This window comes from Sprattus sprattus (assembly GCF_963457725.1).
Source record: "Sprattus sprattus genome assembly, chromosome: 1".
Taxonomy (NCBI): Eukaryota; Metazoa; Chordata; class Actinopteri; order Clupeiformes; family Clupeidae; genus Sprattus; species Sprattus sprattus.
In genome coordinates this window covers 34527278-34554668 of record NC_137920.1, presented here as the reverse complement: position 1 = coordinate 34554668, position 27391 = coordinate 34527278, and the positions used below count along the sequence as shown (strand labels likewise).

The 27391-nt window shown below is 40.9% G+C and overlaps 1 protein-coding gene across 1 annotated transcript; it reads left to right on the top strand.

The window, feature by feature from the left end:
- On the top strand, window positions 1-25707 carry LOC308369388 (scavenger receptor cysteine-rich domain-containing protein DMBT1-like; the record flags this gene model as incomplete). The annotated part of the gene is made up of 18 exons (XM_080843803.1): window positions 1-117; window positions 12670-12852; window positions 17405-17606; window positions 17699-18007; window positions 18206-18508; window positions 18619-18702; window positions 19066-19377; window positions 19564-19878; window positions 20371-20687; window positions 21244-21550; window positions 22504-22821; window positions 22981-23160; window positions 23423-23521; window positions 24083-24154; window positions 24241-24327; window positions 24438-24518; window positions 24775-24837; window positions 25667-25707. The coding sequence occupies 18 exons, from the start codon at window positions 1-3 to the stop codon at window positions 25705-25707; spliced, it is 3390 nt and encodes a 1129-aa protein (XP_080699929.1).
- Window positions 25708-27391: the final 1684 nt, after the last annotated feature.

The window sequence follows — 27391 nt, the reverse complement described above, 5'->3', positions numbered from 1 at the left end:
ATGTCGGCCTTCAGGGGCTTCTACCCACAGGTGTACCCAACCACCATGGGCACCATGCAGGGTACCGGCGTGGCCAAGGCGGGCATGGGGGGCATCAACAACAACGCTTTATGGCTGGTGTGAGGTGTCTCAGGGTACCCTGACAGGCACCTTATACCCAAATGGGATCTGCTGATTGTGTTACATGCTCTCACAGGGCCACCATTCAAGCCCCTTGAGACGACAGACATAACATTTGTTTCATTAAAGACTGCGCTGTTGTTGTTGTTGCTGGCACTTGTGTCAGCAAAGCGCGTTGGTGACATGCAAGCCCTGTCCGTCAGCCCATCGTGCCTTCAGTTCTCGATCGCTGGTGACAAAGTGGTTTTGCAACCTAATGCTGCGTACACACCTAAGGTGGTAGCAACCCGTTCTGTAATCAGGTGATTGAGTTGGCAGTTTTTCGCCTCCTCCCTTCGCGTCAGCAGAGCAGGAGTGTTTGAATAAACTTTCCCCAAACGCACTCTCCGCTATTCTCAGAGTGGGGGGAGGGCATAGAGCCAATGGGGATGGACTTCAGCGCACTGGGGCCTTCAGACAATCGGATCAGCTGTTTGTGTGCTTCGGTGCATAAGCAAATGGCAGACCTCTGTCAAATCTGAGCCTCCCCCGTTGGATAGTAGAGGCTATCGTGTTGTTAGCAGCATCTAGCTACCGTCGACCTTCCTGAGGTAAAAACATCATGGTAGAGTGTTTAACTGGCACGTAGTCGCTCACAGTAGCTTCATACTATCCATGATTTTAGTAAAATGTTAATTATCACCGTATGTGACATAATTCTGCTATAGGATGTAGTTATCCTGGAGACATAATTCACCACGTGCGGCATCTAGCTACCGTCGACCTTCCTGAGTTAAATACTGCATGGTAGCAGGGACGTGCAGGAGTGGGCTAAGGTTGCCCGGGCAACTGCCCTTTGCCCTCCTCGACTGAAGTTGCCCCTCTGAAGGAAATATATGGGCCATTCTACCGAATTCGTGTAATATGCAGTCCCTGAACAATAAAAACTATTTACAAAACAATTAGGTATTTAGGCATAGATATTTAATTAGAAAATGTTATGGTCTATATAAACCCAATGCATTACATGAGATAGTGATAAGCTAAATATATACAAAATCATCATTTATAGGGTACTTTCTATTGGGAAGTAGCTGTCCCCAACGCTGACATCTAAATTTCAATGCCTTTAAATAACCCTTTTCAATTTTTTTAGATTTTTTTCAATGATTTAATTTCAAAGATCTTTATGATTGGGTTGAAACAGAACTTGGAATATTTAGATTTATTGTGGGTTTAATTTTTAAATCAATTTAATATACTCAAAAAATCATGTCCCTAGTTTTCATGTCACTACCGAAACACAAGAGTTTTAGTCCATTGGCTGAGCCTGTGTTTTAGCCACGACTCTGCATTTTTGACCATGCAGTGACACTGCATCTCTGTCCCTCATGGTTGAATGGTAAGTAGCTAAATCCCATAGTTTTTATATAAATGTGTTCCAAAGTCTGAAAATCGACGTGTAACCTTAAGAATTGTCACTACCGAAACGCATGTTTTCTTTAATTAAGTAAACCTTTTGGGGTTTCATGGAAAATCTTATGTTTGTATGTGTGTTCACCTTTTCAAAGATGTGTTTGCAAGCCGTGTGCTTGCTAGAATTCTTTATTTATGCTTAAAGTTAGCTAGAATTGTCACTACCGAAACAGTCACTACCGAAACATATGGTAGTGACCTGATGATTTCGGTAGTGACAAAATGAAATGGTAAGTAGTTAAATCCCATAATTTTTAAATAAATGTGTTGTGTGGACTAAAGAGCGGCCCAGAGCACCTTTTGGAAGATTTTGGGAGAGAAATGAACATCCATCCAACAGTGCAGTCACTACCGAAACACTGGATGTCACTACCGAAACAGTGCAGCACTACCGAAAAACAGGATGTTTTGTAAAAAATTAAGTATATTGAGTAATCAACTAAAATGTTATGATACTGATTGGATTAATGTATGTTCAATGTCATCAATCAAGAACTCTGGAATCAATATGATCAGTATTTTGCATTTTACAAAGAAATATTGCACTTAGATTTTGATGAATTCTATAAATTGAACTTGAAAATTTGGTAAATAATTCATTTTTATGGATTTCATTGTAAAAACCTTCAAGAAATATTTGTAAAAATACCCTTCAGAGAAAGGAAGAAAACACAATCTGAACAGGTCAATAATAATACTTTTTTACTATAGTAAATGTGATGTTTCGGTAGTGACAATTTTTGGAAGAGGTAAAACGTTCCAACACATTCTGAAAATACAATATAAAAATTGACTGTTCTTTTGCTAGATATGTGTACTTTAGATATGGTACAATATACATACGGACAAAGTTTTGGGAATAAAACATAAAAAAAATCCAAATATTTCCGACCTGACTTTGCACCAATTCGGTAGAATGGCCCATATATATTTGCGATCAGGGGACGGGGGCGTGGCAGCGGCGGTAAGAGAGAGGTTAAAATGATATTGGCAAAATTTGCGATCAGATGACAGGGCGTGAAAATAATGTGTTGCCCCTTTTTTCCAGGGCAGAGCAACTGCCCTTCAAAATTCCTGTGCACGTCCCTGCATGGTAGAGTGTCTAACTGGCAGGTGGTCGCTCACGGTAGCTTCATTCTATCCGTGATTTTAGTAAAATGTCGATTATCACTGTACAATCATTTACATATTATGGGATATTTACAGTGATGTTCATTAATGTGCCCTGTCTATGTCAAATGGATGGAATAATTCATGAATAATTAACATCTTTGATGAACAACTGTTTAACATTATTTACATGTCATCAATTTCAGGGTGGCGTACGGTATGCCAACCTGAACATGGAAGTGCCCCTTCTCCGGTATTATTTTTGCTGGGGAAGACACTCGCCCTGATTTCCAGCTCATCAGATCCTCCATAGTCTGTCTGCTGCAGCTGCTCAACCAGGAGCGGTGCCATGGATGGTCCTGGAGTTTCTGTTTTGGCTGGCCAGCAGTACGTCTTACCTGGGCCCTCTTGGCATTGGAATGTGCCCAAGAGGCTAATTTTCAATCTCAATATACTAAGGGGAGGGCCATCACTCTACCATCCACTGAAGAGGGGCAGAGAGAGGTATCAGAGGGTTTTGCCCGACAGGCTAGGCTTGGCTGCCATGTTCGTATTGTCATTTATTTGCAAATAAATGCTCTAAATGACAATATCTGTATTTGAAATTTAGTGGAAATGTTGTCAGTAGTTTATAGAATAAAACTAAAATGTTAATTTTACTTTAAAACATACCAATAAATAGCAAAACCAGAGAAACAGATAATTGTGATAACTGATTAAAAAGTGGTCTCTTAATTTCCTGGTACTGGAAGAAAAAGAATAGAAAGCTGGACATTCTTTTATTATAACTTGACAGAAAATAAAACACAATGCACTGCAATAACGGGAGATAAACAGTGTGGCTTCAAAAATAGGTTTGGAGAACACAAAAAACCTCGAGAGGCACCTGAAAGCGCACAACCCTGTAATTTATGCTACGGCACATACGGTAGTAACTGTCAATGTTATGTTAAGTGTTAAAGTAATCTTTGATCTTTGTGGATATTTTTATGTTGTTTTCAGTGTTTAACCTTGAACAATTATATTGTAGCGAGGACTTGCTAGTCTTAGAAGTTGAAGTTTCGGGACGTAGTAATCTTTGATCTTTGTGGAAGTCTTATATTTTTTCTGTTTTTCTGGTTGACGTATTTAAAGTCGATGTTTTAGAGTTTTAAGATGTAAGTAAGTTAGCTTTCTCACTTAACTTACCTGACAAAGCTGAACACTACTGATATCATGGGGGTATAATCTGGCCCGAGGGGGTATGAATTGGCCTAGGCCAATTTAAACCCCGGAGTATAAATTGGCCTAGGTCATATTATACCCGGGGTATAATCTAGCCTAGGCACCTTTAACCCCAGGTATAGTCCGGGCCGGGGGTATACTATGGCCTGTTACACCGGAACCATTCTTCATTCAATGTTTGTTCTCCACAGCACCACAGAGGACTGTCTCCCTCCAGCTCCTGCCGTAAGTGTCATTTACTCTTTTGTTCTATTCAGCTGATTTGTTGAACAAGACCATCTTCACTGCACATACATTTGCTGTATAGATAAACAGAGCAATTGTTTTTATTTACTGTATATTAATGAACAACAACAACAAGTTATCTTTTTGGCGGGTTCTTTACAGATTCCTTAAAGACCAACTCCCAGAGGCCATCTTTCTTCTCATGCATGACTGCAGCTCTCTCTAAGGCCTTCTGCTTTAAGTAGAGATTGAAGGGACCATGATGTGGACAAGCCTTCTTCAGTTCACCTGGCATTTTAGATAATGTGTCCACTCATATATCTCTTAATAAGACTTGATAAACAAACTAAATAAACAGCCATACCATTTTTTTTCTGAAGTGTGTCGAAGATTTCACTTTCTATAGTAGTTAAAAACGAAATATATCTATAAGGTTTCTGTTAAATAGTTGCTACTTAAATGTCATATTTCAGAGTGCTTTTTAATGCAATAGATATTTGATAGTGATTTTAATGCCACAGATATTTCAGAGGGCTTTTACATGCCGTATGTATAAGACTTTTTAATGATCTGCTTATTGATTTTTTCATGATCTACTTACTGAATTTAAGGCAATGATTACGTGCCTTTTTTATGTAACTTTGTGTTTGTCTATGCAAACATTGGCTTCATTACCTACAGCAAACATTACCTAGGACGGGGTATGTCTTCTTCAGCCTGTGATGATAGTCTCTGAAGACCTGTACATACTGAACATATCAGAGTAGTTGATCGTATGGCTCCCTCTTGAGGCCAAAATGTTATGGTTGTGAGAAAAAATGTGAAGGTATATGTAGTATTCTTCTTAACATGAAATTAAAATGCTTCTGGACTTCTGATGATGTAACTCTGAATACATTATAAATAAACAGTGTTCCTCAATGATACTGTGCACTTAACACACTTATTCTGTTGCAGAGCCTTTATTTGTTTACATGGGTCCTCTAAATTGTCAGCAAATGCATTTAAAACACTTCAAAATATCAAAGACAAAGGCAAAACAGTACTTCCCATTAATTAGTGGAAAGGTTTAAATAAACAGCCAAATAATTAATTGAGGTGCCATGTCTTTGTTGTCTGGGAATTCCCCGCCCCTTCACTGCATTTCATTTGCTCAGTTGGTCTGGCGAACTACTCAACAGCGGTCCACTTCAGTCACGTAATTGGACACGCCTTTAACCAATCAGACCAACGATACGATAGAACGATCGGTAATAAAGCAAACACATTTTTTTTCTGTATGAATTGTTCCAGGTCAAGTTTCTGTTCTGTTTTCAAAGAAAACTTACCTTATCGAAGTTCTGCGGTGCTTCGGCAGCCACCATGTCCAATGTTTAAAAACTGTCCGTGCCGTAGCTTTTGTTACGTAGCCTTGGTTAGTTTAAATCCGCCAATGGCACGCCAGGTAGCCAATAGCCAGTTTGTGATTGGCCCTCAGGATCCTTACAATGCTGAAATGAACTTCTATAGCAAGTTTGCCAGACCCACTTCTGAGGCAAAATTAAATTGGCAAGAAGAAGAGGGGCGGGACTTCCCAGACAAATGTCTTTGCCAAACAGTATAAGAAAGATGCAGACAAAAAGATCAGTGATAAAATTGACTGTGTGGATAAGAGCTATAAAATAAGTTATGTGGATAAAGAAGTAAAGAACTGGAAAAACTCCTATGGCTTTTGTTGAAACTAAGAATGTCATGTCTCATACACTCCTTCTTTTACGTTTCCATCTCTATTCAAAAAGCTTTGTGATGTCAGTAAAGGAGTACGGCCTACAGGCTAAAGGGCTCATTATCAAAATGATTTGGATTGATGTTCTGCACAGCCCTAATTAATCTAATAGTTTATGATCATAATGGGAATATTTACAGAGTACAAATGTTCACAGCACCTGTGTTTGCTCACACAGTAATCAAGTAGTAGAGGGGCACTGAAGCACTGCAGTAGACCTCCACAAAGGTGTGTGTGAGCATTTAACCGTGCAGCTTTGTAGGAGGAGAGGAGACTGAGGGCTTTGAATGCCTGCTTTGGAAGACGCTCTTGTTTGGCACAACACTAACAATAAGAAAATTCAGAAAATTAACACAAGCATTAACATTAACACAAAGATATACGTAAATGCATACAGTAGTCTGGCAAAAGAGGCAATATGTCAATACTCCTACTTGCTTCTGACCTTTATCTTACAATAATTTAATAGTAATAATTATGATTACCATTAATCATAATAATCACCTAAGCTGTCTCCATTTGAAAAGTGTAGTTTCACACAAATTCTGAGACGTGATAGATTGATTTGAGGACAGTCAAGGATAGATGGAATGAAATAAGTCCAACTCACAAAGTCTTTATCTTTTGATTGTTGAATCCAAACAAGTGTCCTTCTTCTCTTGTCATTAATTTCACCTCTCCAGCATATCCTCTCATCTTCGTCCTGAGTATTCTCCTGGCATTTCTTTTTGGGTTGGACCCAACATGGGCAGTTGAGTGCCCCTAGTGGTTTTAGGCGGTATTGATGAGAGTTTAGTATAAAACCCAAGGGCAGGCCCCCCAAGATCAGGCCAGGCAATTTATCACACTTAGTCCAGTTGTTTGGGATAATTGTGATTATTTGTGAAAGAAATTATACGGTGATTAATTTTATATCAAGTGAAAGATAAAGCACTACAACATTTTGGGAAAGATTATGAAGCACAAGACATTTAAGACCAAGTCAGTCTTCATCTTGCATTAGCTCAGCCTCAAATTCATAATTGACCTGAAGTGTTATTTATACCAGTACATGTGCTGGAATGCATACAAATGATGTAGTAATGCTACTGAAGAACTGTGCCTCATCATTGCTACTACAGCTTTGTGTGTTCTGTGTAAACAAGGATATCAGTGGGATTAAACTGAATCTATGCATGCTGTATGTTCTACTTATATTCTATTTATATATCTTCACACAGATAGCAATACAAAACATTGCAAGGAAGATAACAAACCTCTGTCCTGTATTTGATACTGCATATCAAACCTAATAGTGCACACATACTGAGACATCTCATGTAAATAAATGAAATGGTTTAAGTGTAAAACTGGGGATTTTCAATTACTTTTTTTGCTTAATTTTAGGCTATACTTGTAATATAGTAACCTTGTGGCATGATAGCTTTACTGTCATCATTGTTGGGAAACTCGCTTAAGATGGGATATTGACATTTATAAGGATTTAAACTTTGGTGCATTCTTTATTTTAGCTTTAATGTCTGCTCTATTCTTTCCAAAACATTAACAAAGTCATGTTGATAATGCTACTGACTAAAGCTTTTTTGCCTTGGCAGGAAAAACAGCTGCTTGTCAGATACCGTATGCCACCTGCACCCCCCTCCAGAAATAAATCTCCGGTAGATGCAGTAACTTCCTGACCACAAGGATGCTTCTGTGTGACATCACTACTGAGCGTGCTCATGGGGTGGGTTGAGTCTAGAGACACTGTCTTACGACCTGTTTGACAAATATGGAGCGCAATCTACACAGAGTCTTCTGATTTGCCACTGGAGTGTTTTTGATGATGTCCTATCGCTCTTCTAATATGGTCAGATCGAGTGTGATTGGCGGCTCAGGGGACACATCAGGTCTAGGTGGGGCGGGGAGGGCACAGTTGTTTCAGTGAGTCGTCTGGAAGAGCAGAGGTGAAGGTTGCGTTCTCTGCTGAGCCCCAAACTCAGAGCTTCTGCTGCCGGGAGATGAAGCTGGATGGCTGCCTGCGGGTCATTCTCCTGTCCTCTGTGGTGCTGGCCAACCAAGAAGGTACTCATTTACAAGCTCTCATTCATGAAGAAAATTAGATGAACACCATTAAGTAAATATTTACAAACTTCTTAATGTACTAAAATAGTCCCTGATTATGCTGAATGATTTAAAGTGTAAAGTCTAAACAACTTTCAGTCACACAAGGATACAAATTGTACAGCCGCTGAGTGGAAGTCACTGAAATTGTTGCTACATGAGATAAAAGTAAGAGATATATTGAATTTCTCTATTCATCTGTTTCATCTTAGATGCCGTGAGGTTGGTGAATGGTGTAAGTCGTTGCTCTGGGAGAGTTGAAGTTTATCATCAGGGAGAGTGGGGCACAGTGTGTGATGATGAGTGGGACATGACTGATGCTGCAGTGGTGTGTAGAGAGCTGGGCTGTGGTGATGCTGTGAGAGCTCCAGGTCATGCTCACTTTGGACCGGGATCAGGGAGAATCTGGATGGATGAAGTGGGCTGTAAGGGATCTGAGTCCACACTGAAGCACTGTGGGCAAAAGGGGTGGGGTCATCACTACTGTAACCATGATGAGGATGCTGGAGTCATTTGTTCAGGTAAGAGTGAGTGAGTAATATGAAATTATCATATTTAGTTGCTTTAATTATAAGGTGATATAAAATGTAGTAACTAAATTTACTCTTTTCTGATTGTGGAAGCTACATTACTGAAGATGAACGGGATTAGTTCATTAAAATCATTTTTGTAATCTAATTCTAAACATTGTAATCATAATTTTTATTGACCTCTATCTACTTGTGAAAAGTTGAACACATCCCTTCTCATTACTATGGACTGTTTGCCCGCTTTACAGAGAGTGCGAGAGAGGGAGTGTGAGGGAGCGAAAACAAGATACTTCATGTATTTTCACACGCACCCACGTATACCAATTTGGTTCAATTTGGCATATATGGGCTGAACTATGAATAAAGGGAAGCACAGTATATATTTATATTCATTTTTATTTTTGTGTTAATTATAGAAAAGTAGCTCAGTTCCCCTTTGGTCAGTTGAGAGAGAAGGACAGCTCTCCTAGTGCGAGAGAGTGTTGTCTATTATGTTTATATGGCCCCATTCAACCCATTCAATGTTTAACGCCTCTAAATAAATGATTGAGATCGAAATAATATGACATCAAAATAATATGAAGCCATAAATCACCAGAAGGAAATCTCTTTCCAATTTTAAGTAAATCAGTGAGATTTGATGGTGAGCTGCATATTTCTCCATAGTCGCGTAACATGTATTCTGGATGTATAAAGGGGGTGGGTAGGGTATTGTTTTATTTTTAAGGGCTATTTAGGTAGTCAACAAACAAACCTAAAGTACCTGACACATAAACTAGGGTTATTTTAATCATTTTTGGGAGGTTTAAGTTGCTGGAGTCAAATTGACCCAAAGCATAATAGATGTGAGTAAAATTTGAACATAATAGGAGGGTTAAGTTCAACGAGGCCAGACACTGAGTGAAGGGAGTGAGAAGTTTATATGTGGTTGTGACAGGTGCTGGCAATTAGAACTCAGGTGATCGTGGACATGGTGCAGCTAGGAGAGTTGAAGTAGGAGAGGGCCTGGCAGGAGCAGGGTTTTGCGATGGCGTGACAGACATTATTATTTGAGTTAGATTTAAATTTACTTCAAATGTTTAAATATGACATCTGACACAGAGATACTAATTAAACTGACCTTACAGTACAAGAGTGAGTTTTGTTATTGTTGTGCTTGGTGCTACCGTTGCTTGGAAAGAGGAGATGTATACAGATGTACAGTGATGTAATAACGAAGCTCTTTGGTGGCTCCCAAGAAACATTGAACGTTTTGATCAGGTTCTCGGTAGAAAAGGTGACTAGTCTTGCCACTGCACAGTACCATCAAAGTTAACATAAACAGCTGGTAGAATATACTAATGACATTGATTACTGTAAGTATGAATGGATTCTGTAAACTTTTTTTTCCCTGTAAACGCTTCAGGAGATTAGAAATAGTTTGCTGAGGTACCTTGTAAGTGCTTAATAAGTGCCTTAGTCCCTGTTCTTTTAATGCTATATTGCTACCCGTTAGGTAGTCTGACCTAGGGTCATTTATTTTGGATGCCTACAATCTTTTACATTTTTATTAACAGGTTTCTTCTAGGAATAGTGCCGCCCAGGGTATTGAGGGTATCCGTTTCCTAGATTTTGACATTTTCCAGCGACACAACCTGTTACTAGGTCTGGAGAATAGCTCAGAGGCTACAGTGCTGCCACGTTAGACTGATCCGGTTCCGGAACCGAGTGCCAGGCTGCTGTGAGATCTCAGTATGACCATTCGGTCCAGTGCAGAGGCTGAATAGCGATGCACCGCTGTATAATACAATGTAACAGTGCTGCAGCGTAACCAACTCAGGTTTTTAGCCAGGTACCTAAAGTTTTACGTAACTGCTTTTTGGTTTGATACTAATCCTCGCCAGTTGTTGTGGAAACACCGTTATCGAGTAATACTTCAGTAGTTAATAATTTCTTGAGATTCCACAGTGGATCAGAGCATCCCAATGTATTTGTCTGGTGCAAGTTACTCATTCAAAGTAGTCTAAACTGAAAAACCGAAGGTTACAAATACATAAGAGGAGACAAAAATTCAGAAAGTATGAACATACTGGCTGCACAGAGGATGAGGGTTACACGAAGAGTGCGGGAGTCTCTTGACACAAAATACTACAAGTCCTTTGACTCTCTTTCCCCTAAATACCCAGTTAATGTAGTCCTATATCTGGTATAATAATTCATCACATGGAATTTGATATTAACTGAAATGGAGACAAATTGAGGGGTTACCTGCAGCCCACAAAGACCAGAATTAACATGGTTCTGAGATCCATGTTAAAACTAATCAATTCAGCTGCAGGGCTGAGACCACTGTGCCACTCAGACTAAGACCTTTTAAATGACCCCAAACATGAAAAAGAACTCATCTTGCAATGCAATACAGCACTTATTACCCTAAATGCCATTTTCCTGCCCAGTTTAACCCTTGTGTGGAAAAGCACAGGGAGAGAACCAGAGACAGGTGGTAGAGATAACAATGGCTAATCATGACCTTCTTATGTAGGCTTGTACGTACATTAACGCTAGTGAGGGTAGGCCAAACTAGGTTGACACCCTCTTGGCCTCTTCCCATAATTAGATTTGAGTTGTGCTTGAAACCACGTGTGAGTGATGGGCAGTGGCGTAACGTAGTTACCACTGGCCCAGGTGCAGGCTATTATGCCGAAGGCAGTGGTTCCCAAACATGTTACAGACCAGTACCCTTTTTTATTTCATATTTGTAACCGCCGCCAAGCCCCCTCCCCCCGCACACATATTCAGACTATTTAGATTTACATAAATATCCTACAGCTACCCTGTAATTGTGATTAACGATGAGCTGGAAGAACAACCTAGTTCATCAGAAAAGAAGATAGCTAGCTAATGATGCTGTAAATTAGAGACGTATCATGGTTGAAGATGAGGTGTGTTTCACAAGGCAAAAATATACAGGTGTGCTGACCAGCAATCGGCAGAAGAAACACATCAAGCAGCCTAACTCTTCTGGGGTAGTTTCCAAGGCAATCTAGGTGCACACAGAGTGTATACGGAGACAGGGAGCTGCGTTTGATGACAAGCGCCAAAGCCAATGTCTGAGTAGATAAACTGGCAGTGAGGCCTGCATAGTTTCATTATGCTCCTCCCGAACTTCCCTTTAGAACGCCATATTGCTGAAGTGCAAGGAACGCACCTTCTTTAGCAAGTAACCGTTTCTGTTTTATTGTGAGTAAAGGTATCTGTGATATACCCCACCCCCACGGCCAAATTCATGTTGGGGCTTCTTCAGTGTCAAAGGTCACGCACTAATACTGGATAGAAATTAATTTCACTGAAATGTGTAACACTGGTCCATAATGTACATTCTACAGTTTTTTTTATTTTAGTGTGTAGGCTTAAGACATAGGACATAAGACACTTTATGTCATTGTACTACTGTGCAAGAGAACAACACAATGGCACTCCAGTATCTAGAACCATTAAAAAGTAAAAAAACAGCAGAACTCAAGGTGCTGTCTGGTTTGTAAATAAATAATAAATAAATAAACACATAAATGAATAAGTTAATAGCAGCACACATTTAGCAGCAATATAATTGCTCCTTCAATTATGAAAAAACATACACAAACTGAATAACAATACCAGGCATGTACCATATAACCTGAATTTAACAGATGGTCAGCAGCGTACATTATTTGGAACTCACACCTGTAGGTGCAGTCCGAAGTACTAATTCCTTGCACTTTTTGTCAAATTCAGCAAATTGCTCCTCGTTTCCTTAAGCTGACTGTGGCTTGGGTGGGGAGATAAACAATCCCGGCCAATCAATACGGTGGTTCAGGAGCATGAGTGGGAGGGGTGTAACTTGATTAGCTGTTGACCACAAATATCCGTACAAGAATCAAAAGTCAACCCATGGTTTAATTCAAATATCACAATGTTATGTGGGGAGAGCAAATTTGTATCTGACATGTACTGTTTGCTTGGTGCATGGTGATGATGTTTGCATTATTGTATTGCCTTACTTGAATTTCAGCTCGAGTACCCAGACTGTCTAATGGCACCAAATCCTGCTCTGGGAGAGTAGAGCTGCTTCACAACACGACCTGGGCATCAGTGTGTGATGCTGCGTTTGGCTGGCAGGATGCAGAGGTGGTGTGTCGAGAGCTGGACTGTGGGGCTCCTGTAGAGGTGCTGGGAGCAGCTGCATTTGGAGAGGGAAAGGGCCAGGTGTGGGCAGAGGAGATTCAGTGTGGAGGCAATGAGACTCATATTCACCTCTGCCCAACATCTGCTCTGAACGACACCTGCTCACATGAGAATGATGTGGGACTGACTTGCAGAGGTAAAAATAAAATGTTATTATTGGATTAATAACAGACGTGACATATTTAAGCACTGTCCCAATACATTATCATCTCTATTATCTCTCCCTAGATGCTCTAAGGCTGGTAAATGGTAGCAGTCGCTGCTCTGGAAGAGTGGAGGTTCTCCACAAACAACAGTGGGGCTCGGTGGGACATGACTGATGCTGCAGTGGTGTGTAGAGAGCTGGGCTGTGGTGATGCTGTGAGAGCTCCAGGTCATGCTCACTTTGGACCGGGATCAGGGAGAATCTGGATGGATGAAGTGGGCTGTAAGGGATCTGAGTCCACACTGAAGCACTGTGGGCAAAAGGGGTGGGGTCATCACTACTGTAACCATGATGAGGATGCTGGAGTCATTTGTTCAGGTAAGAGTGAGTGAGTAATATGAAATTATCATATTTAGTTGCTTTAATTATAAGGTGATATAAAATGTAGTAACTAAATTTACTCTTTTCTGATTGTGGAAGCTACATTACTGAAGATGAACGGGATTAGTTCATTAAAATCATTTTTGTAATCTAATTCTAAACATTGTAATCATAATTTTTATTGACCTCTATCTACTTGTGAAAAGTTGAACACATCCCTTCTCATTACTATGGACTGTTTGCCCGCTTTACAGAGAGTGCGAGAGAGGGAGTGTGAGGGAGCGAAAACAAGATACTTCATGTATTTTCACACGCACCCACGTATACCAATTTGGTTCAATTTGGCATATTAGGGCTGAACTATGAATAAAGGGAAGCACAGTATATATTTATATTCATTTTTATTTTTGTGTTAATTATAGAAAAGTAGCTCAGTTCCCCTTTGGTCAGTTGAGAGAGAAGGACAGCTCTCCTAGTGCGAGAGAGTGTTGTCTATTATGTTTATATGGCCCCATTCAACCCATTCAATGTTTAACGCCTCTAAATAAATGATTGAGATCGAAATAATATGACATCAAAATAATATGAAGCCATAAATCACCAGAAGGAAATCTCTTTCCAATTTTAAGTAAATCAGTGAGATTTGATGGTGAGCTGCATATTTCTCCATAGTCGCGTAACATGTATTCTGGATGTATAAAGGGGGTGGGTAGGGTATTGTTTTATTTTTAAGGGCTATTTAGGTAGTCAACAAACAAACCTAAAGTACCTGACACATAAACTAGGGTTATTTTAATCATTTTTGGGAGGTTTAAGTTGCTGGAGTCAAATTGACCCAAAGCATAATAGATGTGAGTAAAATTTGAACATAATAGGAGGGTTAAGTTCAACGAGGCCAGACACTGAGTGAAGGGAGTGAGAAGTTTATATGTGGTTGTGACAGGTGCTGGCAATTAGAACTCAGGTGATCGTGGACATGGTGCAGCTAGGAGAGTTGAAGTAGGAGAGGGCCTGGCAGGAGCAGGGTTTTGCGATGGCGTGACAGACATTATTATTTGAGTTAGATTTAAATTTACTTCAAATGTTTAAATATGACATCTGACACAGAGATACTAATTAAACTGACCTTACAGTACAAGAGTGAGTTTTGTTATTGTTGTGCTTGGTGCTACCGTTGCTTGGAAAGAGGAGATGTATACAGATGTACAGTGATGTAATAACGAAGCTCTTTGGTGGCTCCCAAGAAACATTGAACGTTTTGATCAGGTTCTCGGTAGAAAAGGTGACTAGTCTTGCCACTGCACAGTACCATCAAAGTTAACATAAACAGCTGGTAGAATATACTAATGACATTGATTACTGTAAGTATGAATGGATTCTGTAAACTTTTTTTTCCCTGTAAACGCTTCAGGAGATTAGAAATAGTTTGCTGAGGTACCTTGTAAGTGCTTAATAAGTGCCTTAGTCCCTGTTCTTTTAATGCTATATTGCTACCCGTTAGGTAGTCTGACCTAGGGTCATTTATTTTGGATGCCTACAATCTTTTACATTTTTATTAACAGGTTTCTTCTAGGAATAGTGCCGCCCAGGGTATTGAGGGTATCCGTTTCCTAGATTTTGACATTTTCCAGCGACACAACCTGTTACTATTTCTGGAGAATAGCTCAGAGGCTACAGTGCTGCCACGTTAGACTGATCCGGTTCCGGAACCGAGTGCCAGGCTGCTGTGAGATCTCAGTATGACCATTCGGTCCAGTGCAGAGGCTGAATAGCGATGCACCGCTGTATAATACAATGTAACAGTGCTGCAGCGTAACCAACTCAGGTTTTTAGCCAGGTACCTAAAGTTTTACGTAACTGCTTTTTGGTTTGATACTAATCCTCGCCAGTTGTTGTGGAAACACCGTTATCGAGTAATACTTCAGTAGTTAATAATTTCTTGAGATTCCACAGTGGATCAGAGCATCCCAATGTATTTGTCTGGTGCAAGTTACTCATTCAAAGTAGTCTAAACTGAAAAACCGAAGGTTACAAATACATAAGAGGAGACAAAAATTCAGAAAGTATGAACATACTGGCTGCACAGAGGATGAGGGTTACACGAAGAGTGCGGGAGTCTCTTGACACAAAATACTACAAGTCCTTTGACTCTCTTTCCCCTAAATACCCAGTTAATGTAGTCCTATATCTGGTATAATAATTCATCACATGGAATTTGATATTAACTGAAATGGAGACAAATTGAGGGGTTACCTGCAGCCCACAAAGACCAGAATTAACATGGTTCTGAGATCCATGTTAAAACTAATCAATTCAGCTGCAGGGCTGAGACCACTGTGCCACTCAGACTAAGACCTTTTAAATGACCCCAAACATGAAAAAGAACTCATCTTGCAATGCAATACAGCACTTATTACCCTAAATGCCATTTTCCTGCCCAGTTTAACCCTTGTGTGGAAAAGCACAGGGAGAGAACCAGAGACAGGTGGTAGAGATAACAATGGCTAATCATGACCTTCTTATGTAGGCTTGTACGTACATTAACGCTAGTGAGGGTAGGCCAAACTAGGTTGACACCCTCTTGGCCTCTTCCCATAATTAGATTTGAGTTGTGCTTTAAACCACGTGTGAGTGATGGGCAGTGGCGTAACGTAGTTACCACTGGCCCAGGTGCAGGCTATTATGCCGAAGGCAGTGGTTCCCAAACATGTTACAGACCAGTACCCTTTTTTATTTCATATTTGTAACCGCCGCCAAGCCCCCTCCCCCCGCACACATATTCAGACTATTTAGATTTACATAAATATCCTACAGCTACCCTGTAATTGTGATTAACGATGAGCTGGAAGAACAACCTAGTTCATCAGAAAAGAAGATAGCTAGCTAATGATGCTGTAAATTAGAGACGTATCATGGTTGAAGATGAGGTGTGTTTCACAAGGCAAAAATATACAGGTGTGCTGACCAGCAATCGGCAGAAGAAACACATCAAGCAGCCTAACTCTTCTGGGGTAGTTTCCAAGGCAATCTAGGTGCACACAGAGTGTATACGGAGACAGGGAGCTGCGTTTGATGACAAGCGCCAAAGCCAATGTCTGAGTAGATAAACTGGCAGTGAGGCCTGCATAGTTTCATTATGCTCCTCCCGAACTTCCCTTTAGAACGCCATATTGCTGAAGTGCAAGGAACGCACCTTCTTTAGCAAGTAACCGTTTCTGTTTTATTGTGAGTAAAGGTATCTGTGATATACCCCACCCCCACGGCCAAATTCATGTTGGGGCTTCTTCAGTGTCAAAGGTCACGCACTAATACTGGATAGAAATTAATTTCACTGAAATGTGTAACACTGGTCCATAATGTACATTCTACAGTTTTTTTTATTTTAGTGTGTAGGCTTAAGACATAGGACATAAGACACTTTATGTCATTGTACTACTGTGCAAGAGAACAACACAATGGCACTCCAGTATCTAGAACCATTAAAAAGTAAAAAAACAGCAGAACTCAAGGTGCTGTCTGGTTTGTAAATAAATAATAAATAAATAAACACATAAATGAATAAGTTAATAGCAGCACACATTTAGCAGCAATATAATTGCTCCTTCAATTATGAAAAAACATACACAAACTGAATAACAATACCAGGCATGTACCATATAACCTGAATTTAACAGATGGTCAGCAGCGTACATTATTTGGAACTCACACCTGTAGGTGCAGTCCGAAGTACTAATTCCTTGCACTTTTTGTCAAATTCAGCAAATTGCTCCTCGTTTCCTTAAGCTGACTGTGGCTTGGGTGGGGAGATAAACAATCCCGGCCAATCAATACGGTGGTTCAGGAGCATGAGTGGGAGGGGTGTAACTTGATTAGCTGTTGACCACAAATATCCGTACAAGAATCAAAAGTCAACCCATGGTTTAATTCAAATATCACAATGTTATGTGGGGAGAGCAAATTTGTATCTGACATGTACTGTTTGCTTGGTGCATGGTGATGATGTTTGCATTATTGTATTGCCTTACTTGAATTTCAGCTCGAGTACCCAGACTGTCTAATGGCACCAAATCCTGCTCTGGGAGAGTAGAGCTGCTTCACAACACGACCTGGGCATCAGTGTGTGATGCTGCGTTTGGCTGGCAGGATGCAGAGGTGGTGTGTCGAGAGCTGGACTGTGGGGCTCCTGTAGAGGTGCTGGGAGCAGCTGCATTTGGAGAGGGAAAGGGCCAGGTGTGGGCAGAGGAGATTCAGTGTGGAGGCAATGAGACTCATATTCACCTCTGCCCAACATCTGCTCTGAACGACACCTGCTCACATGAGAATGATGTGGGACTGACTTGCAGAGGTAAAAATAAAATGTTATTATTGGATTAATAACAGACGTGACATATTTAAGCACTGTCCCAATACATTATCATCTCTATTATCTCTCCCTAGATGCTCTAAGGCTGGTAAATGGTAGCAGTCGCTGCTCTGGAAGAGTGGAGGTTCTCCACAAACAACAGTGGGGCTCGGTGTGTGATAACGGATGGGACCTGCGTGATGCTGCAGTGGTGTGTAGAGAGCTGGGCTGTGGAGAGGCTACAGAAGCTCCTAATGGTGCCTATTTTGGACCGGGGTCAGGAAGTATTTGGATGAGTGACTTGCAGTGTGTGGGGTCTGAGTCCACTGTGAAAGACTGCAGGTCACAAAGATGGGTTGCAGAAAACTGTGGTCATCACCAGGATGTAGGAGTAATCTGCTCAGGTAGGTTAACGTTCTGCTAATTTGATTAATGATAGGCATTATTACATGTCACATTATCATAATATAACTACATTTAGAAAACATAGGTCAGTGTATGAGGTTTGTGGGGTAATTTACATGAACAGCAGAAAATGAAATATTCTTTTAGGTAAATTGCAATATCTAAATGTACTCATAACAATAAATGTAAAATTGTAGGAGTCAAACTGGTGGGCCGTTCTCATTGCTCTGGGAGAGTGGAGCTGCTTCATGAGGAGACCAGACACGCAGTGTGTGATGCTGCGTTTGACTGGCAGGATGCAGAGGTGGTGTGTCGAGAGCTGGACTGTGGGGCTCCTGTAGAGGTGCTGGGAGCAGCTGCATTTGGAGAGGGAAAGGGCCAGGTGTGGGCAGAGGAGATCCAGTGTGGAGGCAATGAGACTCAGATTCAACTCTGCCCAACATCTCCTACACCCTCACACAACTGCTCTCACAAGCATGATGTTGGATTAGTTTGTACAGGTATCATAAGTGTCCAATTATAAAAACGACAAACCGTTATTAACCTTTGTGAGTTAATTATCTAATCTATGAAGCCTGAAAGCCATGATGCTTTTTTGTTCCCCCTTCAGATCCTGTGAGGTTGGTGAATGGTAGCAGTCGCTGTTCTGGGAGAGTGGAGGTTTATCATGAAGGAGAGTGGGGCACAGTGTGTGGTACTGATTGGATCCAGTCTAATACGGCAGTCGTGTGTAAAGAGCTGGGGTGTGGTGATGCTGCAAGTTACATGCAATCTGCCTACTCTGGAGAGGGAACAGGGAGAGTCCTGATGGCTGAGGTTGCTTGTGATGGGTGGGAGACCAGACTTAAGGCCTGTCCTCATAAGGGATTGGGTAAACATACATGCCAACCTCGCAGCAGTGTTAGTATCATCTGCTCAGGTAAGGTGAACACAGGCTTGCAGAAACTTTTAATTATGTAAATAATTTATTTAAATTTTCATTACTGAAATTATAATAATCATGTGTCATACATGAGATATGATTGCATAATGCAAAGTGTTAATTATTTCCACACAGAACACAGAGCTCCCAAGCTTGTGAACGGTTCCCACCAGTGCTCTGGGAGAGTGGAGGTGGTCCACGGGATCACCTGGGGAACAGTGGGTGATGCTGCGTTCGACTGGCAGGATGCAGAGGTAGTGTGTCGAGAGCTGGACTGTGGGGCTCCTGTAGAGGTTCTGGGAGCAGCTGCATTTGGAGAGGGAAAGGGCCAGGTGTGGGCAGAGGAGATCCAGTGTGGAGGCAACGAGACTCATATTCACCTCTGCCCAACATCTGCTCTGAATGTCAACCGTTCACATGACAGGGATGTGGGCTTAGTTTGTTCAGGTAAGCCCATGTTCTTTGAAATAACTTTAATGCTTATTTTTATATATTTTACACATAACATTCTCTGAACTCAAAGCACAGTTAATTACATGGTGTGATTTTGTGTTTTCATCATTTGGCTGCTGCAAAGTTACCAGTTCACAAAGATGAAAACAAAGCTCTCCTCTCTGTCTCTGCCCTGCCCAGGATACACTGATGCCAGACTGGCAAATGGCACTGATTCCTGCTCGGGCCGAGTGGAGCTCAAGTACCTCAGCGAATGGGGCTCAGTGTGTGATGCATCCTGGGATATGAAGGCCTCCAGCGTGCTCTGCCATCAGTTGAACTGTGGGAGAGCTGTGACTGCCGTAGGGGCAGAGTGGTTTGGTGAGGGGAGTGGAAGCATCTGGCCTGATGTGTTTGTGTGTGAGGGGAATGAAACTGGCCTCTCAGAATGTAGGATCTCCTCATGGAGTCGAGCTGCATGCTCCCACAGACAGGATGCTGGAGTGATCTGCTCAGGTGAGCACATGAACTGCATGAATGGCTGTGTTGACATTGCTCAATGTGAACAATATGATCTGGTACCTGACTGAGTGCCATTTGTTCATCACCCTTATTTTGTGTTCGCAATATGGTTACACTTATGGTTGTTATTTTCATCCATTTTGATTGAAAGATTTCTAAAGATGCAATAATTGTCATTTTAATGATGTAGCATCATAAGGGAAATTCGCAACATGCATAACACACATACAACTAGTGCAAATCTCAATCTCAGAATTATAAGTATTTTGAACAATGTGTCTGAGAATAAACAACACACAAATATGGCTGAAATATCATGCAGAAAAAAACTGTAATTTCACAACATAAATAACACTTGATGTGTAATCTAGAGCACATGTTGTTATATTAGCACTCAAATGACTGCATTAAAGGTGACATTTGACAATGTTACCACTTATTTCCTCTCATATAGTTTTACAGACTTAAACTAAAGAATATTTGCAGGTTCATCCTTCCCTCTGGACAATGGGACGGTGCGCTTGTCTGGAAGCAGCCATTGTGAAGGAGAGGTGGAGGTTCTTTTTAGCCAGAGGTGGAGGAGAGTTCTGCTGGACTCCTGGAATCGGTCTGAAGCTTCCGTGGTGTGCAGACAGCTGGCCTGTGGTTCTGCTGTTGGGTTCTCTGGTTCTGCTGAGACGGAGGGTGATGGGTGTGTCTCAGGGTTCCGATGTTCTGGACATGAGACTCACCTGGGAAACTGCAGCACTCCTCAGGTGATAAGCTGCAGTTCTAGTCTGCACGTGACCATCGTCTGCTCAGGTGTGTACGTCTCAAAGTCTGACAGGGATCCTATAGCTGAACTGTATGACAAACTGGCTTTCTTCTGCCTGCAGCTTATCTATCTGTCTCAGTGCTATTATCTGTACCTATCATGAACTTTCTCATTTAACCATAATCCCATCCAGACATTTAAAAAAGTGGTTACTAAAGAGGATATTTAAGGAAAGACAACACTGCTATCATCAATATGTCATATGCAGATCCACACTTTTCACTTGAGATGTAAATAATTGCCCTCCCCTGGCTTTGGTCTAACTCTTCCCATAATGATGAACTAAACTGCTCTATGGATTTGCTACTAATATTGCTGTAGATTCACATCTCTAAATAGACACTAGAAATATAGTTGGAAATACAGACATTACTTTAACACATGAATCCATTCCAAGCACTTGTAAATAACAGTAGCATCAGCACAAAATATAAGAATTGAGCTGTGAGCATTATCTTAACCTAATGTCATATTTTCTCTGCATCCATACCCATAAATGAAACATTTCATGTCATTCACCTCATTTAATCATCTCAGGCCATCAGCCAGTCAGGTTGATGGGATCTGGAGGAGATTGCGCCGGCCGGCTGGAGGTGTCACACAACGGCTCGTGGGGGACTGTGTGCGATGACTCCTGGGACATGGAGGATGCCCATGTAGTGTGCAGACAGTTGCAGTGTGGCACCGCCCTCAAGGCTGAGGTACCTGCATCCTTTCATCCAGGAGACGTGCCCATCTGGCTGAGCGAGGTGGGCTGCACAGGTGACGAGACGAGCCTGTGGGACTGTCCCTCAGCAGGGTGGGGACGCCATGAGTGCTCACACAAAGAGGATGTGTGGGTCATGTGCTCAGGTACAGACATACTGCTCACTCAGCTACATGTTTACCTTCAAGTGTTCATATCAGTTTCAAATTAATCAAAGAGGTTTGAAAAACATCTATTTGGGTATACCAACAAATTATTTAATGAATCAATGTGTATTTGAAAATATTCTCTTTTGGATGGTTAGAGCAGTTACAACTTGTAAGACAGGTGAATCTTTCTGTTGTTTAAAAGTATTGGCACTGTCATAGACAGAACTACTTTCATACATAATATCTGTTGTCTTTGCCACAGAGTTCATTCAGCTGAGACAAAACACAGATGATAATGGGCCGTGCAAAGGTCTTATAGAAGTCTATTACAATGGCACCTGGGGGAAAATATGCCTCAATGACATGGACAAAGACACAGGCTCAGTGATTTGCCAACAGTTAGGCTGTGGAGACTTTGACAAGGTTACAAAGCCCTCTGCATTGGGGTCATCTAAAGGCCAGGGACTGAGCCCTCCGCGTTGTAGGAAGCATGATACACACCTTGAGCAGTGTAAACCATTTCAGTGGGGACAATCCTGCAAGGAGGTTGCTGAACTTCGTTGTAAAGGTCAGAATTGGTACCCTCTAAAGTTATGCTTCTTCTCATTTTAACCCATTATGTAGTGTGCAGGCTCTATTTTTTATATTCATTTCCTTATTTTAGGAATTGGAAAAAATGTAGGAAGTGGAAAAAATTCCTCTATCCTACATGAAATCATGGAATGTCCAGGTGGGACCAATGCCTTTGGTTTTCTATTGAACTTTTCTTTGAAATGAAACATTTGTACATATAAACACTGTGATATTTCTCTTACTGTATTCTTTGACTAAACTTATATCTGTAATTGCATAAATTAATATAAAAAACACGTATTATTAATATTAGTTATTTTTGAACACTTTGAGGTTGAGAACACAATGCTAGTTAGTGTCCCTCTCTTCTCTTCCAGTTGCTCCAGACCTGAGGCTGGTGGGGGGTCTCACTCACTGCTCGGGGAGGGTGGAGGTGCTCCTGCAGGGAGAGTGGGGGACGGTGTGTGACGACTCCTGGGACAAGAAGGACGCCCAGGTGGTCTGCAGGCAGCTGGACTGTGGGGAGCCTGTGGATGTAGGGGGGGAGCAGGGCACATTTGGGAGGGGAAACGGCACCATCTGGCTGGACGAGGTGAACTGCACAGGCAATGAGCACCACCTGTGGGACTGCTGCCGCGCCCCTCTGAGGCAGAGTGACTGCACCCATAAGGAGGACGCCTGGGTCAGCTGCACAGGTGGGGGAGGGCCAACATGCTGTAAATAGACATTGGCTGATATGCATTTTCCATACTGATATCATCATCTAATGGCTTAGGATGGGGAAGCACTGGGATTTCTTTGTAGTTGACCTCTTCTCATATTCTCATTAATAAAACTCTAACTGAACTCCTCAGGGCCTCCATCTTCTACCCCCCGTCCTCCTGTCAACTCTGTAAGAACCACAGGTCGTCCATGTGAGGAGCCTGCAGGGTTCCATGTCTCTCCAGCGGCCACAGCTTCTCTGGGGCTCCTGCTCCTGCTGCTGCTGGGGTCACTGGTTGTGCTGGTGGGGAAGAACAGGTCACTCAGGAGAGGTGCTGTAACATATTAACATATTCATTATTTCAATAAGTGTTATTCATTAGATTTTTGCTTTTCTATGCCATATTTGACTGTCAAATGACATATTGTTTTAAAACTGTATGTATTTGTCATGGTAAAGTAATTTAGACAGTGACTTAAGCCTTAATGTCATCAAATATAAAGCACACATTTAATTGCAATGAACCAATGTAATATTAAGTATTACTGTATTAAATTATGTCATGTGGGGTTGTCTCTCTTCCTACCCTACAGCTCTCTCCAAGAACAGACACATGGCACTAAGTGAAGCTGTCTATGAGGAGCTAGAACCCAGACGAACCACAGCCGGCACCTCCAGAGGTCGTCAGAGAGGTGAGAGGCCCTCAGGCTGGGTTTATGAGCACCTCAGACACACAAGCTGTACTGTACTGAGACCAAGCATGCAGACAAACAAACATGTACTGTTTGACACATCACACTTTGAGGACATGTTGCACTACTACTGTTGTGCATACTATTGGCAGAATGCCAGAATTAGCTCTCAGGTCTGAAAATAAAAACATAAAAAACATGTTTTGAGCTGTGTGCGTCCTACTGATAAGAATCAATAGAGAAGGTTGGAGTGAACCTCATTAGCTCTTCCTGTTGTAAGACTTGAAGCAGAAAACCACAGCGGTCTCACAGCTGCATCAAACATACAGCAGAGGAGCTGATGTGAAAGAGGAGGATCATAACTGCCAAACCACAGTGTGCACTCGTGGTGTTTGCAAGTACATGAGCAAATGAGCGAATGTACACACACTCATGCCTCTGTGCCCGACTCAGTGTGTTGGTCTGTGTTGTCCCTGCAGTTATGCAAAACCAGTACACCGTGAGACTTGGTTTGCTTAGGTCACTGACTGTGACACAACTTTTGTATTTTCCCTCTGACAGGGCGTGTCCTGTCTGATGCTCAGAACTCTTGGTATGAAGACGTGGAGGAGGATGAGAGGAGACCCATCTCCGGTAAGGGGATGAGAGGGGGGGCTGCTGACTAACTCTTTGAAGGGCTCCTGTCGATGTCTGATGCAGTTTTGTCTTTACTTTTCCAGTTGCTTCTCTGAGAGAGCCGACGGTGGAGTACTATGACGATGTGACTGCTGATGATAATGAGACCAACCTCGACGATATCTTGATAGGTGTGGGTTTTATGTGTTCAGTTGGGTGTTTTCTTTTCTGTGTTTTCTATTTGTAGGATAATAAGGGAATTCATGTATTACAGATGTACGAGACTTACTTTTTGGTTCAGGAGAGAAGGAGACAGACAAGCAGCCAGATATGTACGATGATGTGGATGGTGTCACCATTGTCGAGTCATGTGACGTGACTGGTGAGTGAGAACAGCAGATGGAGCAGAGGCCGAGGCTGAGTTTGATCCTCAGTAAACGGGGACTCCAAGTATTTACAAAAAAATCTTATCACACAAGATTTATATGATATAAAAGACCAGTAACATTTTAGCAAAGGAACACTTTGGTATTTTAACATTTATTCTGAAAATTAGTATGTGGCATGCATCTTACATTTCTATGTTTGCATTATCTTTTTTATTGGAGGATTAAAACTTTCCAACTGTCCTTCCACAGACTACGTCCTAGAGACCACAGGATATGATGATGTGGGAGACAGTGTTGAGGGACTCCTCTCAGGTAGGGAGGACAGCCATAAGAGCAGGTCCTGGATCAGTGGGACTGTCATTGTTATTGCATCATGCCATGTAGAATGTAGAGATGGAATGAGAGTAAACATAGAGCCAGTGGCTGGTGGAGTCTGATGGTTAATGACAGGGTTGCTGTCAACAGAGTCTGTGAGAGAGGAGGGGCTGGAGTATTATGATGACATCATCACTGAAGAGATCGACCCTAAAATGACCAAGGGTGAGTCTGTATCTACATTTTGTGAACTGTTATGCTGTAGCATATCCACAGAATGAACTTGGACATGAAAAAAAACCTAAAGGCTGTCTAAATGTGCATGACTGATGAATGTTTACCTAATTTAAGCAATGGAGGAGACAAAGCCTGCCAATGAAGAAGAAGAAGTGGAGTATTATGATGACATCACAAATGAGGAGAATGACCTTAAAATGACAACAGGTATAGCACTGTATTTTTTATATTGATATCTCCTGAGCAAAATACGGTACTTCATTCTCACAAATGTATTGATCTATTAAGGAACACAATTGTTAATGAACTTTTCTTTTCTTTTCTTTTCCCTAAATAATATTGGGCTTCCCTTTCCTCAAAGTTGCTGTTGTTGTTTAAGTAATAATTGATGGTTTTAATATGATGGTTAATATTGTGTCATAAATTTCATTGCATTATGATTATTCATGAATGCCATTATTGCTATTGTTGTTTTATATAATGTTTTGTAAGTCACTTTGCGCAAATGTGTCTGCTAAATACCTTTACTACAACTAGAAATATGTTTGAATATTGATATTGTATGAGAAACTCTTGATGCTCTTGGTAGGGATTGATTATGATGATGTGGGGGTGGAGTCTGAGGAGTGACACTGGACATGAAGAGGTCAGCAGAGGACTCCCATCAGCTGTGGTGGACTAGAGCTCTGAGTTAATCATTGAGAGATGCCAGATATATTTGATAAGGCTTTTTAATGCCAGATATTTGATAGGCCTTTTTTAATGCTATATATATTTGATTGGGCTTTTTAATGCCTTTTATATTTGATGTGTTTTTTTAATGACATATACATTTGAAAGTGATTTTAATGCCACTTATATTTCAGAAAGCTTTTTAATGCCATATGTTTTTGATAGGGATTTTTAATGCCATATACGATTGATAGTGTTTTTGAATGCCATATATATTTGATTGGGCTTTTCAATGCCTTATATATTTGATATGGTTTTTTAATGCCTTATATATTTGATATGTTTTTTTAATGCCATATATGTTTGATGTGGTTTTTTAATGCCATATATATTTGAAAGTGTTTTTAATGCCACTTATATTTCAGAATGCATTTAAATGCCATAGGTTTTTGATAGGGCTTTTTAATGCCATTTATAATTGATGATGTTTTTAATGCCAAATGTATTTGTGAAGGATTTTTAATGCCATATATTTTCAGACATTTTATGATCCGCTTATTGAGTTTTTCATGATCTGCTTACTGGATTTAAGGCAATGATTATGTGCCTTTTTTACGTAACATTGTGGGTTGTCTATGCAAACATTGGCTCTAATACCTACAGCAAACATTAGCCAAAAGAAAACGAGTGAAATTTTAAACTGTGAACTGTAAAATTTGAATGATTTCCTTCAATAACAAATACTTGTCAGCTGATTGGATGGAGGGATATGTCTTCTTCAGCCTGTGATGACAGTCTCTGAAGACCTGTACATGCTGAACATATCAGAGTAGTTGATCGTATGGCTCTCTCTAGAGGCCAAAATGTTATTGTTGTGAAAAAAAAGTGTTAGGGTATACGTAGTATTCTTGTTAACAATAAATTAAAATGCTTTTGGACTTCTGATGATGTAACTCTGAAGAAATTATAAATAAACAGTGTTCCTCAATAATACTGTGCAGTTTATACACTTATTCTGTTTCAGATCCTTTCATTATATATTTGTTTACATGGGTCCTCTGAATTGTCAACAAATGCATTTAAAACACTTCAAAAATATCAACATACATAAAAAACAGGCAAAACAGTTCTTCCCATTAGTTAGTGGTAAGGTCTAAATTAACAGCCAATTGAGATGCCATGACTTGATCAACATCAAGTGTTCTCTCATCTTCTCACTGAGAATTCTCCAGGCAGAACTGTTTGGCCTGGACCCAACATGGGTGATTGAATGCCCCTAGTGGTTTGAGACGGTATTAATGGGAGTTTAGTAAACCCAAGAGGAGGGCCCACAGATCAGGCAAGGCCGGGGCAGTTTACACACCTACTCTGTTTCAGAGCCTTTAAGTATCTATTTGTTGACGTGGGTCCTCGAAGTTGTCAAGCTGTCAAGTTTTGTCTAATTAAACAACCAAATAACTAATTGAGGTACCATGTATTTGACCAACAGTCGGTTATAAATGGCAAATAGATCAGTAATTAAATTGACTGTGTGGATAAGAGCTATAAAATAAACTATGCGGATAAAGAAGTGAAGAACTGGAAAAGTCATATGGCTTTTGTTGAGATTAAGAATGTCATGTCTCATACACTCCTTCTTTTA